This window comes from Gossypium hirsutum, chromosome A02 (genome assembly GCF_007990345.1).
Source record: "Gossypium hirsutum isolate 1008001.06 chromosome A02, Gossypium_hirsutum_v2.1, whole genome shotgun sequence".
In the NCBI taxonomy this organism is placed as follows: domain Eukaryota; kingdom Viridiplantae; phylum Streptophyta; class Magnoliopsida; order Malvales; family Malvaceae; genus Gossypium; species Gossypium hirsutum.
The window spans coordinates 47,153,484-47,169,430 of NC_053425.1; the positions used below are offsets into that span (position 1 = coordinate 47,153,484).

At 30.7% G+C, this 15,947-nt stretch overlaps 1 protein-coding gene across 2 annotated transcripts; it reads right to left on the reverse strand.

Moving 5' to 3' along the window:
• Positions 1–7,802: 7,802 nt before the first annotated feature.
• On the reverse strand, positions 7,803–10,859 carry LOC107952072 (probable GABA transporter 2). Of its 2 annotated transcripts, none has more exons than XM_016887319.2 (7): positions 10,551–10,859; positions 10,244–10,474; positions 9,753–9,796; positions 9,328–9,514; positions 8,703–8,833; positions 8,388–8,624; positions 7,803–8,313 (listed from the first exon to the last, which is right to left on the reverse strand). In XM_016887319.2, exons 1-7 carry the CDS (start codon positions 10,633–10,635, stop codon positions 7,924–7,926), a joined length of 1,305 nt encoding a protein of 434 aa, XP_016742808.1. In that variant the 5' UTR covers positions 10,636–10,859; the 3' UTR covers positions 7,803–7,923. The 2 variants fall into 2 exon arrangements, with proteins under 2 accessions (XP_016742808.1, XP_016742807.1); XM_016887318.2 differs by having other exon boundaries at positions 9,753–9,850; positions 10,551–10,858.
• Positions 10,860–15,947: the final 5,088 nt, after the last annotated feature.

Here is a 15,947-nt window from a genome sequence, read left to right on the forward strand (position 1 = left end):
GACGTCGTGTTTGTCTCGTTGCGATATCGACTCTTTCTCGTGACTGCGGCTAGTAAATACGAGAAACACTCTACAAAGCTCCACCTTGACTTATATTTTCTCATACCTCTTTTTTTCGAGCCCATCACGGGCCTATCTAAACCTTTGCAAGATACTCACCAGGTCCAAATCGGCATTTGAACTTGAAAACTAAAAGACTCTTAATTCTAGATCCACTGTCTAACTTGAAAGAGCTAAATTTCTTAGATTGATGTCGAGTCGACTTTGACTCTGTAATTTTCAAGGAAATTGCTACTACACCAATCACGATTGAACCTTAAAGAACATATAGATTGCCAGTCTTTCGACCTCTCATCAAAATGAAAGCTGTACGAGATACCTTAATACCGCTTGACTTGATAACGATTATGCACTTTTTCGATTCCAACATACTGAAGGAAATGAGATTTTTCTTTAAATCAAACACATGCCTGACATCTGACAGTGTCCTAATGATTTCTTCTTGCAACTTGATCTGAACTGAACCAATACTGGTTATCTTACAGAGTGATCCATTCCCCATATGCACAACTCCACCTTCAACTTAACTATATGTTGAGAATTGGTCCTTATTAGGACACATGTGGAAAGAACACCTCAAATTCGAGATCCACTCGAACATAGACTTAGACCTTTCAGTCATGGACACCAACAACCAATCATCACCTTGTCTTTGGCCAAATTAGCATCAGCTACTTTGTGCTCGTTGCTCTTAGAAGCCCTCCTATTTTTATATTGCAATTTGTAACAATCTGCCTTAATGTGACCTTTCTTCCAACAGTAGCCACATACCTTGCCTCAATTCCTCGACCTCGAATCAGTTTGGCTTCTTGCAACAACTTCCGAGGGTTTTCAACCTGAACTGCTCCTTGAACCAAACTTATTGTTGAATTTGTCTTCGCTCAACAAGTTTCCCTTCACTTTCTTGAACGAGAATTTACCTTTACCATAAATTAATGAAGTGGGTAAAGAGCATAATAGTATCATAGCTTAATCTTTATCATCAATATGAACCTCAACATTTTTTAAATCATTCAAGAAAGAAAAAACTCACTGATGTGAGCACTAATGGAGTCATCTTCTCCCATACGGAATGTATAGAGGCGCTGCTTCAACACTATGATTAGCCAGAGACTTTGTCATATATAGGGTTTCTAACTTTCTCCATAAGGCTACTGTTGTTTTCTCTGAAATGCCTTTTTTACAACACATCGTTCGTGAGACACAACTGAATTGCAGACAAGACCTTCTCATCAAACTCATCTTATTCTAATTTACTTAGATTTTCAAGCTTTTTCCTGATAATGACCTTTTTCAGGCCGCTCTGAACTAGAATTGTCATCATCCAAACTTGCCATAAACTAAAATTTGTATAGCCATTGAACCTCTCGATATCGAACCTCATTTCTACATTTGAACGTGTCGATTGCGAAATCCGAACCAAGCTCTAATACCAGTTTATTGGGGATCGGCTCGTATATGCAATGAGAAAATAACAGTAAAACCAGAAAAGATCAAACACACAAATATTTACATAGAAAACTCATCTGAAGAATAGAATAAAAAAACTACGGGTAAAGGAGACTTCACTAAATGAGCAAAAATCAAAAGAGTACAAAATGACAATAATATCAACAAAAACCCTAAATCTTGAAAGAACAAAGCACTCTGGCTAAAACCTAAAATTCCCCAAAACTCACATAACTTTTTCAATCTCAAAGATGATGAAGATGATTAATCTAAGTTATAACAACCCTTATTATAGGCTAAATTCGTAGGTTAAATATGACTAAAATAACCCTAGACTAATCAAGTTTATCTAGGAAATAATAGCAGAGTTTAACTAAGAGAAAAAAAACCCGATTGAATTGGGAAACACATCGTTACGTCACAACGTCGCATGCTCCTTGGCAGGACGTCATGGTTGTCTCATTGTAATGTTTGCTCGTAAATACGAGGCACACTTCATAGGCTTAGTGGTAAAATTAATGTTTTATTGGTGCTAATAACAAAAGATTAATTCCAACCACATGCAAATTTTTATTGGTGTTTTTAGAATAGTCTCTAATAACATAACTTGTTTTAATTACTGAATGATATTTTCATAATTTTTTAACTGAGTTGGTGTCTAGCTCATGACACAAACTCAATTAGGGGCTTAAATAATAAGTACAGATAATAAACATTTTATATATGCTAGGTTATGACACACCCGAAAGTGGGTGAAAACATTCATATACCAATTTTTTTTAAATGATATAAAAATCAAATATAGCTTTGGTTGAAATGGTAAAGTTAAGCTAGTAAAAAAAAGGCTTAACTTACGATTTGGCCCCTAAAGTATACCAATTTTCCCACTTTGATACCTAAACTTTTTTTGTCCCAATTTGATACCTAAAGTATGCCTCTGTTATATTTTTGAGTCCATTTTTGACAAAGTTAAAAAAAATGATAGTCAATCACAAAGCGCCATGTGATGGCTTTATCTACAAAAACAAATATATTCTTTTATTAAATGCATATAGACATTAAAAATATGAAAATAGAAGTAAATATATAAAAAAATTAAAAATATATATAAATTATAAAAAATTATAAAAATAAAATTTACAAAAAAATACAATAAATGAAAATAAATTAGTTGAAATTAGTAATATTATTACAAATTATGTAAAAATTTGTAAAAATTATTTTAAAATATTTTTTTATAAAATTCTAAAAAGGTATTTAAATTTCAAGGTTTTTTTTTCAATTACTTGAAATTTAAATACTTTTTTTTAATTTTTATAACAATTTTCAATTTTTATATATTATTTTCATTTTTTAAAATTTATAATTATATATTTTATAATTTTACAAAAAATATTTTTAAACTTTATATATATTATATATAATTTTTTTTACTTTTTTAATCAATATAATATATATATAATACTAATTTTTTTAAAAAAGACACATGGCATATTCTAATAGCACCATGTGGTAGGTCAACATCTAGCCAACAACGGTAAACAATTGGTCAATGATCAGTCAAAGTCAAAAGTATTTTTAATTATTTAAATATTTAATATTATAATTTTCTATTTTCTATTTTTCATTATAATTATAATTTAATATTTTAATTTTAAATAAATTTAATTGCCATGTGGCATTTTTTCATTAGCCTCAACAAGCCACATGGCACTTTTCCATTGACCAAATTGGCCTAACAGAATTTTTTTAACGACCGTTACGAAATGGACCAGAAATAGAGGAAAATGATACTTTAGGTACCAAATTATGACAAAAAATTTTTGAAGTACCAAATTGCAAAAATAAGTATACTTTAAGGGCTAAATATGATTTAAGCTTAAAAAATTGATGACTTGAATTCAAATCTTATTATTCTCATTATGTGTATTTAGTTTTCTAGACTTATTAACAAAAGATATAAGTACCCACAACATAACCTTTATTATTTTGAGTAAAAAGGAAATTTTTTAGTAATTTCTTAATTGAGTTAAGGTCCTATTAATATGCGAAAACTCAAGCCCTTAATATATAGTATATATATAATAAGAGTATAGCCAAAAGTGCAAACGTGAGCATTTTATTTAATTGATACATAAGCAAACATTTTCAAAAACCAAAAAGAAATTAAAAATGATTGCGGGTTAAGTAAATTTTTTTATAAATCAATTATCTATACTATTATTTAATATTTTATTTAAATTAATGTAATCTATTAATTGAATTTTAATTCAATCCTGAATTTACTAAAATCTCAGTCTTTATTGTTTCACTTTTTCTATTTCAACCAAAATCTCACTCAATTTTTATTTCAACTTTTTTTTATAAATTTATACATGCTTCTTTTTGTACGCATGCGGTCTAATATTTTTTTAAAGAAATCTCTTTTTAAAGTAAATAAGGTGAGTTTTAATGTTTTTTCTTTCAAATTACTTAAAAAAATAATTAATCCATATCTATTTATACTATTTCAACAATATTATCCGAAAAAAATTAAATATATTATAAAAATTATTATTAGTTTTCAAGGATTTTTATCCATATTTGTTATAAAATATTTAAATATTTAAAACAATTCATTAAAATAATTAAATTTTAAGATTTAAAATCAAGCTAAATCAATTAAAAATATAGTATATAAGATTTTTTTTTTAAAAAAAACCATCTAGTCTATAAATAACTTTAATTATGTGCAATTTTTAAGTGGAAATTTATCTAATTTATATTATTAGGTTTTGTTTTCGGACAAAAAATTACAATCATCCCCATTTTTCTATAACTTATACTTAATATATAATTGCATAATGATTTTTTGGCCCTTCAATTTTGGAAAAAAAATAGCTTTCTTTTTATTTTTTCGCCTCTTTTAATCCTTCAACTTGAATTGTTTGTCAATTCACATCCAAAATGAATGAAAAATCAACTTTGTTGACGTGACATATACATTAGTAATTAATAATTTTTTAAAATTTAAAAATATTTTTTATAATTTCAAAAAAAATCAAATATTTTAATATTTTTTAATTTTAAAATATTTTTATAAAAATTTTGAATTTTTTAATTTTAAAAAATTAATTGTTGCCATGTCAACAAAGTTAGCAAACATTAACTATCTATCCGTTTTGAGGTAATTTGACAAATAATGCAAGTTTAAGGACTAAGAAAGACGAAAAATTAAATAGAGGGATAAAATGAAATTTTTTTTTTGTAAAGTTGGAGGGAAATTAAGTCATTACGCCATATATAATTTGGTATTTGAGTTTGATACTTTTTTCTAATGTGGTACTTGTGTCTTTCTTGGAGTTAATTTGATGAAAATTCATAATTAGCTAATGATATAATGACTTGAATTTTATTTCTGTAAACCAAGATCATAAATATAAAATTCATAATTAGTTCTATATGTTTTTCTATTTGTCATTTACTATCAAGTAAAATGATATTTTCTATTAATATGCCTGCTTCAACTATGAAACATTAAATTTTTTTTTTTTTTGCCGAAGGTATAATAGTAATATAAATTGTAATTGGATCATATTGTCTATGAGATAATTTGTCTAAAATATTCTTCAACTAAATTGCTCGACTATGTATTCTACTTCACATGTTAAAGAGCTACTATTTATTGTTTATTTGATAATCATGAAAATGTTATGCAGAGTTAATATGAAATAAATATCTAGACGTGTTTTTGTAATCATCTAGGTCTCAACCATTTTTGAATTTTGAGAATATGTATAGAATAAACCATGATTCATCGTAACTTTAACTTATCTCAATTTTATTTTATTTTTCTGCAATCAAATGGTCTTGTTTTGACTTCTCCATGAATCTATTTCTCAATCCCAATATGTACATTATGTCCAAGTCATATGATAGTCAAACACCTTAAATAACTAGCAATTCTCTTAAACAATGTTGGATTTACTTACTCTCTTGTTGAATCAACACTCAATTTCATGCATGGTTCCACTAGCATGGCCAATGGATTGCAATCTTTCATTCTACTTAGCATACTTCTTTTAAGACACACATATTTTATTTTTTATTCATTCACATCAGACTTTAATAAAACATCTCACTAATATTTATCATTTCAAATTCTTTGATCAGTACATTTTTTTCTTAAACCATTGAACATAGTCATTTCAAATTCTTTCGTCATAACTGTTTTTTAAATCATTCAACATGCTTAAATTTTTTTGTTGAGAAGATCATATAATTCATGTGTAAGTATACGATCATGATATTATCTCCATTTTTCTTTATATATAAGGGTGTTTGTACATACTTTTCATGAAACCATTTTCTTAAAAAGACTCATTTAATCTCATGTTTCATGCTTCAAGCGATAGATTTTACCTTCCTATCCTCGTTTGCTATATCCAGATAGTTGCTTGATGTAAACTTCTTCTAGATAGCCTTCAAGAAATGTCACGTTCATATGATATATTTTTTATTTGTTTTATGCTACTTATTTCTCCAAAGTTTTTCTACAATCATTCTTCTTTTAAATCACTTTCAACATAACTAATCTATTATCTATTTATATTATATTCAATAATATTATCTAAAGAATAAATTTTAATATATTATGAACCCCAACTGTAATCTATTATTGATTAAGTGTTTAATTTTTTTAAGAATAGTTTGAATTCAAATCATTGTTGTAATTAAAAAATTGAATATAATATAAAAATTATTATAGAATTTTTTATCAATATTTGTTATACAATACTTAAAATTTTAAAACTATTAATTTAAATAATTAAATTTTAAAACTTAAAATCTAGCTGCATTATATCTCTTTTATTATATGATAATTAAATAATTAAACATATATTTTGTTTTATTTAAAAATAAACTATCCAAATTATAAATAAGTTTGATGTATATGTTGTAGTTGATGTGAGAATTAAAGTAATTAAAAAATAAGTTTTGAATTTTTGTTAGTATTGAATTTATATTAGAAAATTATTTGGTACATTAGTAAAATTTAAGTGTTAAATATAATTATTTTATTTGATAAAAATAAATCTTGATTTTTTAAAATTATTTATTTTTTAATTCCAGTTTTATTTATAAAATATATTATATTATTTTAATTAAAAGTTAGATATTATTTATAAAATATATATATATGTGTGTGTGTTTCTTTTTAAAAAAAACATGAGATATGACAGTTGCTCACATTATCCTTTAATTATATGATTGAAGGTTCGATCTTTACTTTTAAAAATAGATATTTTAAAAACAATTGTTACCTCTCCGAAGAGTACCCACAACGAAGGGTATATTAAATACAAATATAATATAATTACCAAAGAAATTTAAAATATTATTAGTTGAAAACTTTCCAGATCAAACACACCTACTTTGATATTTTAAATTATTTTCCCATTATTTTATTATTTTCCCTTTTTTTTATCTCAATTTCTCTATTATTTTTTCCTCATGTTTCTTTTTTTAATCTAAAAATCATCCAAATTTTAAATATCTTGAAACCGTACTAAATTTCAAGCTAGTCCTATTTATACGATAAAACAATTCGGAATAGCAAAACTCGAAGCATGTCATGATTCTAGTTCTACTTTGAAACTGTGTGTATAACCGCCATAAAGCTGACAAATGGGTCGTTGTTGATAAGATGACAAAGATTGCCATTAGTTAGGTGTGTTGAAGGGGGCTAGGATCCTATTGTCCGCCATAGTGATTGTGAAGCTTGTTTGTTGTTGCGAGAAGCAATATAACATCCATTGGTTCTGTTACCTACGGTAACGATTATTGGCGAGGAAGTATGTTTTCCTTCAAGTCGAAGGACTAGTTCATGGTCCATGAGTTTTTCAAGCATCTCTTCGTCTTGAATTGGTATGCTGCGAGTACGGATAGAGGCTGAAACTTGTCGAAATTCAGGGCCAAAACCGTTGAGAATTTTGACTGAATTCTTCTGAGGATATTGGTGAACCAGCAGTAGCAAGTTCATTGGAAATTGTTTTGATTTGATGAAGATAGTCAGCTGCACTTTTAAGAATAAATTAATAGGGAAGTGAAAGCTAAAATACAAGTTTTAGATTATTGAATAAATAGTATTTTTATGCAGCAATTTGTCAACCAATTTTATTAATTGTCAACCAGGCACTGCAACATCAACATAGCACTGCCTTTGTCTCTTTTTGTCTTTCGTTGCCAAGTTTTGTTCTTTTAAGTACCAAATTGAAAAATGTGATAAATTTCAGGGGTTAACTACACATTGATTATCTAAATTATGGTAACTCATTTATGGGGACAAGTTACACTTGGTTACAACAAAGGAAACAATGCTTCTTGCCTTTAAGAAGCAGAATTTCCTGAGCTTTTAAGCCATATGATCTCTGGTTAGTCAACCACATCACTGCTAAAAAGCTTGAACTTGTTGGCATCAAGAACCAATTTCCTAATAGATGAAAATGAACCCATGATTCCCACACCTGTGAAGACAATAATGATGGACAAATTGATCCAGTAGGTGAGGGTTGACCTTGAAGGCTTATAAGTCGTGTTATAAAGAAGCATAGGGAGGATGAAATCTAACGGGATGAAGCCGATGGCACCAACGACGCCACTAATGTCACCAAAGAAAGGGAGCATTGCTGCCATAAACCCACAGAATATCACATACAGTGACCGAAGTATTAGCCTAGGGATAAGGTTCCTTTTGGAAAACATCCCTTGTTTCACATCAGCTGATTGTTTTTCCATGATCTCATAAGCAACTTGTGAATAAACCTGTTTTGTAATCGGAGAAAGAAAGTTACCTCAACGCTATGGAAATGAAAAAAGAGAGCATATGAATGGCTTACCAAGCCAATAGCTAAGAGTTGGAGGAGAACGAAGACAACAGCGAGGCCGAGAACTATGGTTGGAGCCAAAGAAGGTCCTTCATCAGGCATCAAGCTTTTAAGAATGTTTGAGTTAGATTTGTTGCCAAAAACCCAATATCCGGAGACTGCAGCTGAGTAGAATGTAAGGAAGGCTACGGTGTAACACATTAGCAGTCCTTTCACCATCTTTCCTGTAGCAGGTGGAGCCAAAGTAGCCTATAACAATGAGAATGTGTTTTCAGAATGTTTCCACTACTCATAACGTTCAAATCAAATTATAAGAGTTGAAATTACTTGTATTTCAGGAAGTATGCCATTCCCAAAAATTGCAGCTATTATGGAGATAGAAGTGAAAGCACTAAACACCCTTGATGAACCTGAATGGTCCAAGGAATAGTCCCTAGGAGGAGCATTTTTGGAGAGACCTGCAGTAAAAAATTATTAAAGATTATTCAATCCACTAATGAAGCTGTATGAATGTGTGTGTCAACACTGATAATAAATAAAGAGAATTCTGCGCATAAACAATGGTGGAAACTATTACAGTCTTTAACACAAAAGACAGAAATTTAACCACTATATTATTGAATAAATTTACATTGAAAACATTGTAAGTAACTGGCCATTAAAAGTGTGTTTATCCTCTGTTTAACATTGGTAGGGCCTGAATTAAGCTTGATGTTAAAAATGTGTCGGATTCGGAGACACCTTCAGCACAACATTGAATACTTCACATGCATGTCAGTATGAAATCAAAACTAGTCAAATTATCTGCACTTCTGCTTCAAACAAGAAAAAGTGATGGCAGTCTGGACCAAGTATTGAATCCTGTTTATGTTTTTTTTTTTTCTTTTTCCCTACCAGGCTAACATAAGAACCTATAAACCAAGATTTGGAAGCAGGTCAATGGAGTCTGTACCTGCATTAATACAAGCACCAACCATAAGGAAAGTGTACCCCAAGCAGAGAATAAGGGAAGCAAAATTGATATGTCTGAGGGAATGGAAGGAAGGAAGTTGAGAGAGAACTATCATCACCACTGTCACCATTGCTATAAACTCATACAGCTTCAATGATCCATTTGGAGAAAGGTTTTCATACATGATCTTTCCAAAAACCAAAAACAGGCAAAATTAGAAAAACATAAAAGAATAGCAATAAATGACCCAATTTTACCCCATATTCAAGTCACATCTTCGAACTAGAGCTAGCCATTGGACCATGCTAGAAGATGGAAATTTAATTTTCAAATGTATTTGATGAGATCGAAGTTGCTATTATATGTCATATTCATAGCTCATATAACTTCCAAATGGAATTAATAGATGGATTGGAGGACCATACCTTGAGGCATTCCCCTGCAAGCAAAATTGCCCCTATGCCAACCCCTGTATTGATAGCGGTTTGGATGAATATAACAAAATAAAACATCCAACCAGACCCTGCATGAAACATTGTCGTCTCCTTTTAACATCTTTAACCACGGAACTAAACACTGGGTTCAGTTCTGTCCTAATTGCAAGAACTCTTTCAGAATCACCTATCCTAACCTATTAGGTAAAGACACGTATACAACTTGTATAATGTGAATTGCCAAAATCGAAATGGAAAAAAGTCAACCTTCTTTTTATTCTAGGAATGATATCATCGAACTTGGAATGTCACTGTAAGACAGTAATCATTTTCCATTAGTTTATATGTGATCCAACTTCTACGCTTTACAAAATCTAATAATTACTGAAAATGAATACCGAACCGCAAGCGAAAATGCAACCGGCTAACACGGAACGAATATTGCATGACCGAAATAAAGGAAAATTTATGTCGGTCGCTACCTAAAACGTCGGCGGCGAGTTCACGGAAGCGGATATGGCGGCGGCCGGCTTTTTCACAGTGCTCAAGCACCTTGGACATGAGATAGTAAGAGTAGAAAGTGACGCATCCTAAAACCGTTAAACATAAGAAACCCAGGCCCCAACCTAGTCCCCTGAACGCGTACGGCAGTGTCAGAATTGTCGGCCCCACTATTGCCGTCGTCAGATGAAACCCCGCATGCCACCACTTCCCTATAAAGAAAAAAAAAACGATTTGGTTATATCATGGCTTTATAATTTTGCTCTGATTCTGATTCTGATTCTTCACCTTTTGATTCAAGAACAAAGGTAGCTCCGGCATCAGAATCCAGGCGGAACTCCGGGAACGGGTCTCGTTCTGGAGGCTCCGCCATTAATTGTGCCTCTGAAAGAAGAAGAAGAAGAAGAAGGGTTAATTTATTATGGGAAGTAACGCACGGTAGCAACCACCACGTGGGGAAGGAGGACCCGATGAAGGGAGAGCTTAGCTTAGCCGCCCGAGGACGTAAAAGAATCCACTAAATTAGTGAACAAACATCATCATTCATCATACAAGGGGGTGATAGAATGTGTTCGTCTAAATATAAAATCAACAGGTCTTCAATGTTGCTTGTGGTTCTGTATTAATTCGTATGAGAAAATTACCTGACTGCCTACCCAAGTGTGAATTAAATATGGTGATAGGTAAGGGTTTTTTGGTCTTTTTATTTTCTCTATTTTCCTACAGCCTACCGGGAGTCGGCCATACAAGAAGTTTCCTTGGTTTCCGTGACTATGGAATTCGAGATCTTACAAAAACTAGTTGCATTTCTTTGGAACGTGGATCCTAAAATTTAGCCCTTATAAAAAATACATTTCCAAATAATTATATTATTTTATCAAAATTAAAATTAAAATTAAAATTAAAATAAATCTCAACATTATTCGCAATTAAATTTAAAACAATTAGAAAATTTTTATAATTAAATTAAAATCTTAAATTGTAGTTAGAAGTTGTATTACGAGGGAAAGTTTCTTCAAAAGAATTTAGGAAAGTGTTGATATCTAACTGTTTCAAACCAATATTTTAATTGTATAAATTTAAATATTTTTTAAAAATTATACTTTATTTTATTTATCTCTTTCAACTTTAATATATTATTTTTTATTTTCATATATGTAATTTAAATTGAGTTTCAATGAGTAATTGTTTATTATTAAGTTTATATATGATATCAATTGTTATAAAATATTATCTTTTTATAAAAATAAATTGTTGTGATTGTCAAAATATAATGTTTCCATTTTATTTTATAACAAATATTTTTATGCATTGTTTGTTTCACTAATATTAACTTTTACCAAATAATTTCAAGAAAATTTACTAAAAGATATCAATTTTTTCAAAAAGTTAATCCATTTTTCAAAAGTCATTTTCAATGAAACAAAGATAGCCTTAGAGATTAATCAAATTTTTTTCGAGTTTTGAATGGGATTGGTCTCGAGCTCGATCTAAATAGGTTTAGGGGGTTGATCATTGCAAAATCAAGCTTTCTTGAGCTTAGGTTTTTTTTTAGTTCCGATTTTTTCGAGCTTGGATTTTCTCAAGCTCATATTGGCTCGAGCTTACTTTGTTAACGCTACTTTTATATAATTATTTTATTGTTATTAATTATAGATTATAGATTGTAAAGGTCAAATTTTGCATCAGTTACAGGTTTAGTCCTTATACTATAATTTTCTCAATTTTAATCCATGTAAAACAATAGCATTTAAATTTATTAAGACTATCTATACTACGTATAACTCATCAATTTAGTTCCTATTCTTCTCAAATGTCATTCTTAACTCAATTGGTAGCCGTTTAAATCCTTTAACTACAATGATATGATTTTTTATATGTAAAAATAATAAGTCGACATAATATTACACATATAATAATATGCATGTTGTATAAGATTTAGTAAATAGTAAAAGTTAATTATTTTTTAAAATAAAATTTAACTAAAAAATTTTAATGTCTACCATTTGGATTTGGACTAATATTAAAAAACTCAAAAAATATAAGGATTGAAATTAACAAATTAAAATATAAAAATTGAATCTACAACTTATATATAATATAAAAGAATAATAGTAAAATTTAAATTTTTTTTATAAATATAGATGTTTACTATTTAACAAAAATGCAATAGAAATACTTGTATTACCAAATTTAATTATTTATACATGTCGACATGATTTAAAAGTAAATATATATATATATATATATATATTGGTGGTGGGTTTGGACAACAATGCCGAATCAAAAATAATGCTTTATCAATGCCGCCCTCAATAAAGCAAATTATTAATAACAACGATAAACATATATTAATATAAATTTATTGCTTTGGCAAATAAGAATCAGGAAAAGTAATAATAAAAAAATATTGACAAAGAGCTCTTACTTTTAGGGAAAGTCGCATTGTTTAATTTATGTTGATACAATGATACAATAAGAAGATATGGAGGAGAATATGGTGATTGTTGTGGAGATCAGTTCACTTAACTAGGGCAGAGAATCAGAGATTATAAAATGTGAATATAAGGAGAATATGAAGGTTAGGGACTAAAGATGAGTTAGTAGAGTGTAGGTTTGGTATATTGGAGAGTCGTTCTCTTCTTCCTCTTTCTTGGAGGTATTTACAAGGGAAGGTTTCATGTAAGGTGATGTTAACTTGTTGGGTCTACCATTAAACCATCATTATAGAATGTGTGGGGTGGACGTATCCGATGGGACAAGGATGTCTGTGATAGGATAAATCTTGTCATTTATTCTGACTTGATGATATGGAGCAGTTGAACCCATATGGTATTTAGTAACCAACCACTTCACATTCCCGATGAAGACTCTAAGACTCGAACAACGAATGACCTGCATTTGTCCAAATGGTCATCTCAGAAAGGAAAACTCACAAATGATAAACCTACTATTTGGGTGCCTTTTTGGCTTGCCACATGTCTTGACATGGATGAGGGTATAGCAATTGTCTCGACAGAATACGGCCAGTACGACCACCATTCCTACCCTATTTTTTCTAGACTATTCATCTCTTCTAGCCATTTTTTCCAACAAAAATGCAAAAATAGCTCTGGCAACAGCAAAGAAGAAGCACCACAAGGAAAATCAAAGCAAACAAACCTTTGAAATGCAGAAATCGTTACAGAAAACCAACATAAGCAAGAAAACAACCAACAACAGATGTAGAAATTTCAAAAGAAAAGGAGGCAAAACAATTTCGAAGAAGAAAACCCAAAATATATAGATCTATTACCCAAATCGCATCGTTTCAAAGGGTAAGCAACATCTAATGTATAACACCCCTAAACTGTATCTGTCGCCAGAACAAGGTTACGAAGTATTACTGGAGTTTACAGAATCATCCCAGATAAATCAAGTAAAAATACTACTCATATTCGAAAACAATCATATCGTCCCTTAAATGGACCCTTGAGGCCCAATATGAACATTAAAAACAAATCAGGATTTAATCTAGATCTCATAAAATTTTCCTCAAAATTTTAAAAGTTTTGCTTATGAACAGTACCTACACGCCGGTGTGGTATAGGGATACGCCCGTGTGGTCGAGCCGTGTGACTACACACGTCCGTGTCCCTAACCCGTGTAACTCTTTAACTTATAAGGCATGGAGAAATTGAAGTCACACGGCCAAGTCACACACTTGTGTGCTAGGCCGTTGGCGAATTTTATTTTCGAAATTTAGGTGCAGTTTTTACACGGCAGTGTAACACGCCCATGTTCAAGGCCGTGTCAACCACACAGCTGAGACACACGCCCGTGTCTCTGCCCATGTGCCTCTGCCCTTGTGCCCAGTTCTGAGCATTCTATTTCTCATTTTTAAGATGCAGGGGACACACAGCCGAACCACATGCCCATGGGACGAGCTGTATATCACACACGGCCAAGACACACGCCCTCGTGTCTACCCGTGTGGACAAAATAAAGTCATTTCCTAGCCTCATTTGTCACCCAAAACTTACCATTTTCCTGCACCAAAACTCACAAGCATATATCCACCAATCCAGAATCATATTTACACAAAATTAGTCATCAATCATGAGGTATTATCTCATGCATCAGTGGATATAAAATTATATACTGACATAATTTCATCAAACCAACACACAATAAGCATTTGCGTAATTACCAAAACATAATTTTAAGATATCCCAGTTAGATCATCACTAACCATTCCAATGGCTAGTTTACAAAACAACAATTACAAGCCATCATTGGCCAAATAAGCTTATACATGCTATTATACCAAAATAAGATTTCTATTTATACCAAAATGAGATAATGGATAGTGTGATGATTGCTCCGACCGACTTCCAACCTTCGCGAGCTTTTGAGCACTATAAAACAGGGAAAATTAAACGGAGTAAGCATTTTATGCTTAGTAAGTTCGTATAATAGAAAATAAACTTACCAATCATATTTATCAATACAAGCATACATAGTCATATTTTCCATAAATTTTGGATGAGTTTACCTAAACACAAACATTTAATCAAACAAGTTAATCACATAACCTCGTATAAAAATCAAGTAAACATAGACGAGCTCATCACATTACCAGCTTCCATTAATTTCACCTTTTCACACTTCAAGAGTCTTTTCTTTCAAACTATTGAAATTTCGATGGATGTTCGGGTAACATACTCATGTGCAAAAGTACCCATTAGGGTACACAATAAAAAGGCACTCTCTTGAGCCACACATTTTACGGCAGGGTTACCAGTCTAGGCTAAATCCTATCCGTAGCATGTGCTCTAAAGAGCTTAATTTGGATTACCCATCCGGGCTAAATCCAATCTATAACATAAGCTCAACAGGGCTTACATTAGAATTACCCGTCCGGGCTAAATTCTATCTACAACATATGTAGTATTATTCTTGTAACAACCCAATTTTGGGTCTACTTGGAACAGTGGTTTCGAGACCACGAATCTAAAGTAGAAAGATTTATTTTTATTATATTTTTATGGTCTACAGTTTTATGGAATTGTTTTGTGAAAATTTCGTTCGAAAATTTTATCGATAGGGCACTTAATTTAGCTAGAAGGACTAAATTTAAATAAGCGAAAAATTTAGGTTCTACATGCTAAAAGTGTTAGAATGTTATGAGGTTGTAAATTGAAGGTCCTTAGATGGTAATTAGACCATTTGTTAAGATAGTGGACAAAAATGGACATGAAGTAAGAGAATTTTTATGTTTTAAGTTAGGGGTATTTTGGTTATTTGGTTAATAAATAAATTAATAAGCAAAATAAAGCCAAAATTTTGTCCATCTTCTTCCTACATGATCGAAATTTTGGAGAAGCCATAGCTAGGGTTTTTGGCCAAGCTTCCAAGCTCGATTGTAAGTCCGTTCTAGTCCTATTTTTAATGATTTTTATGTTTTTGAGATCCTTGTAACCTATTTTAGCTATTTCAAGGACTAATTTGAAAGAAAATCAAAGTCTAAAATTTTACCCATGTTAGACATGCATGTATTTTGATGTCTAATGGTAGAAAATGCATGTTAGTTGTATGATAAACAACTTTTGCTAAGTGATTTTCAGTAAAAATGTCAAAAAGGATTTATTTGTAAAAGTTATAAAATGAGTAGTAAAAGTGTCATTAAGTGAAAAATGTGGGCTT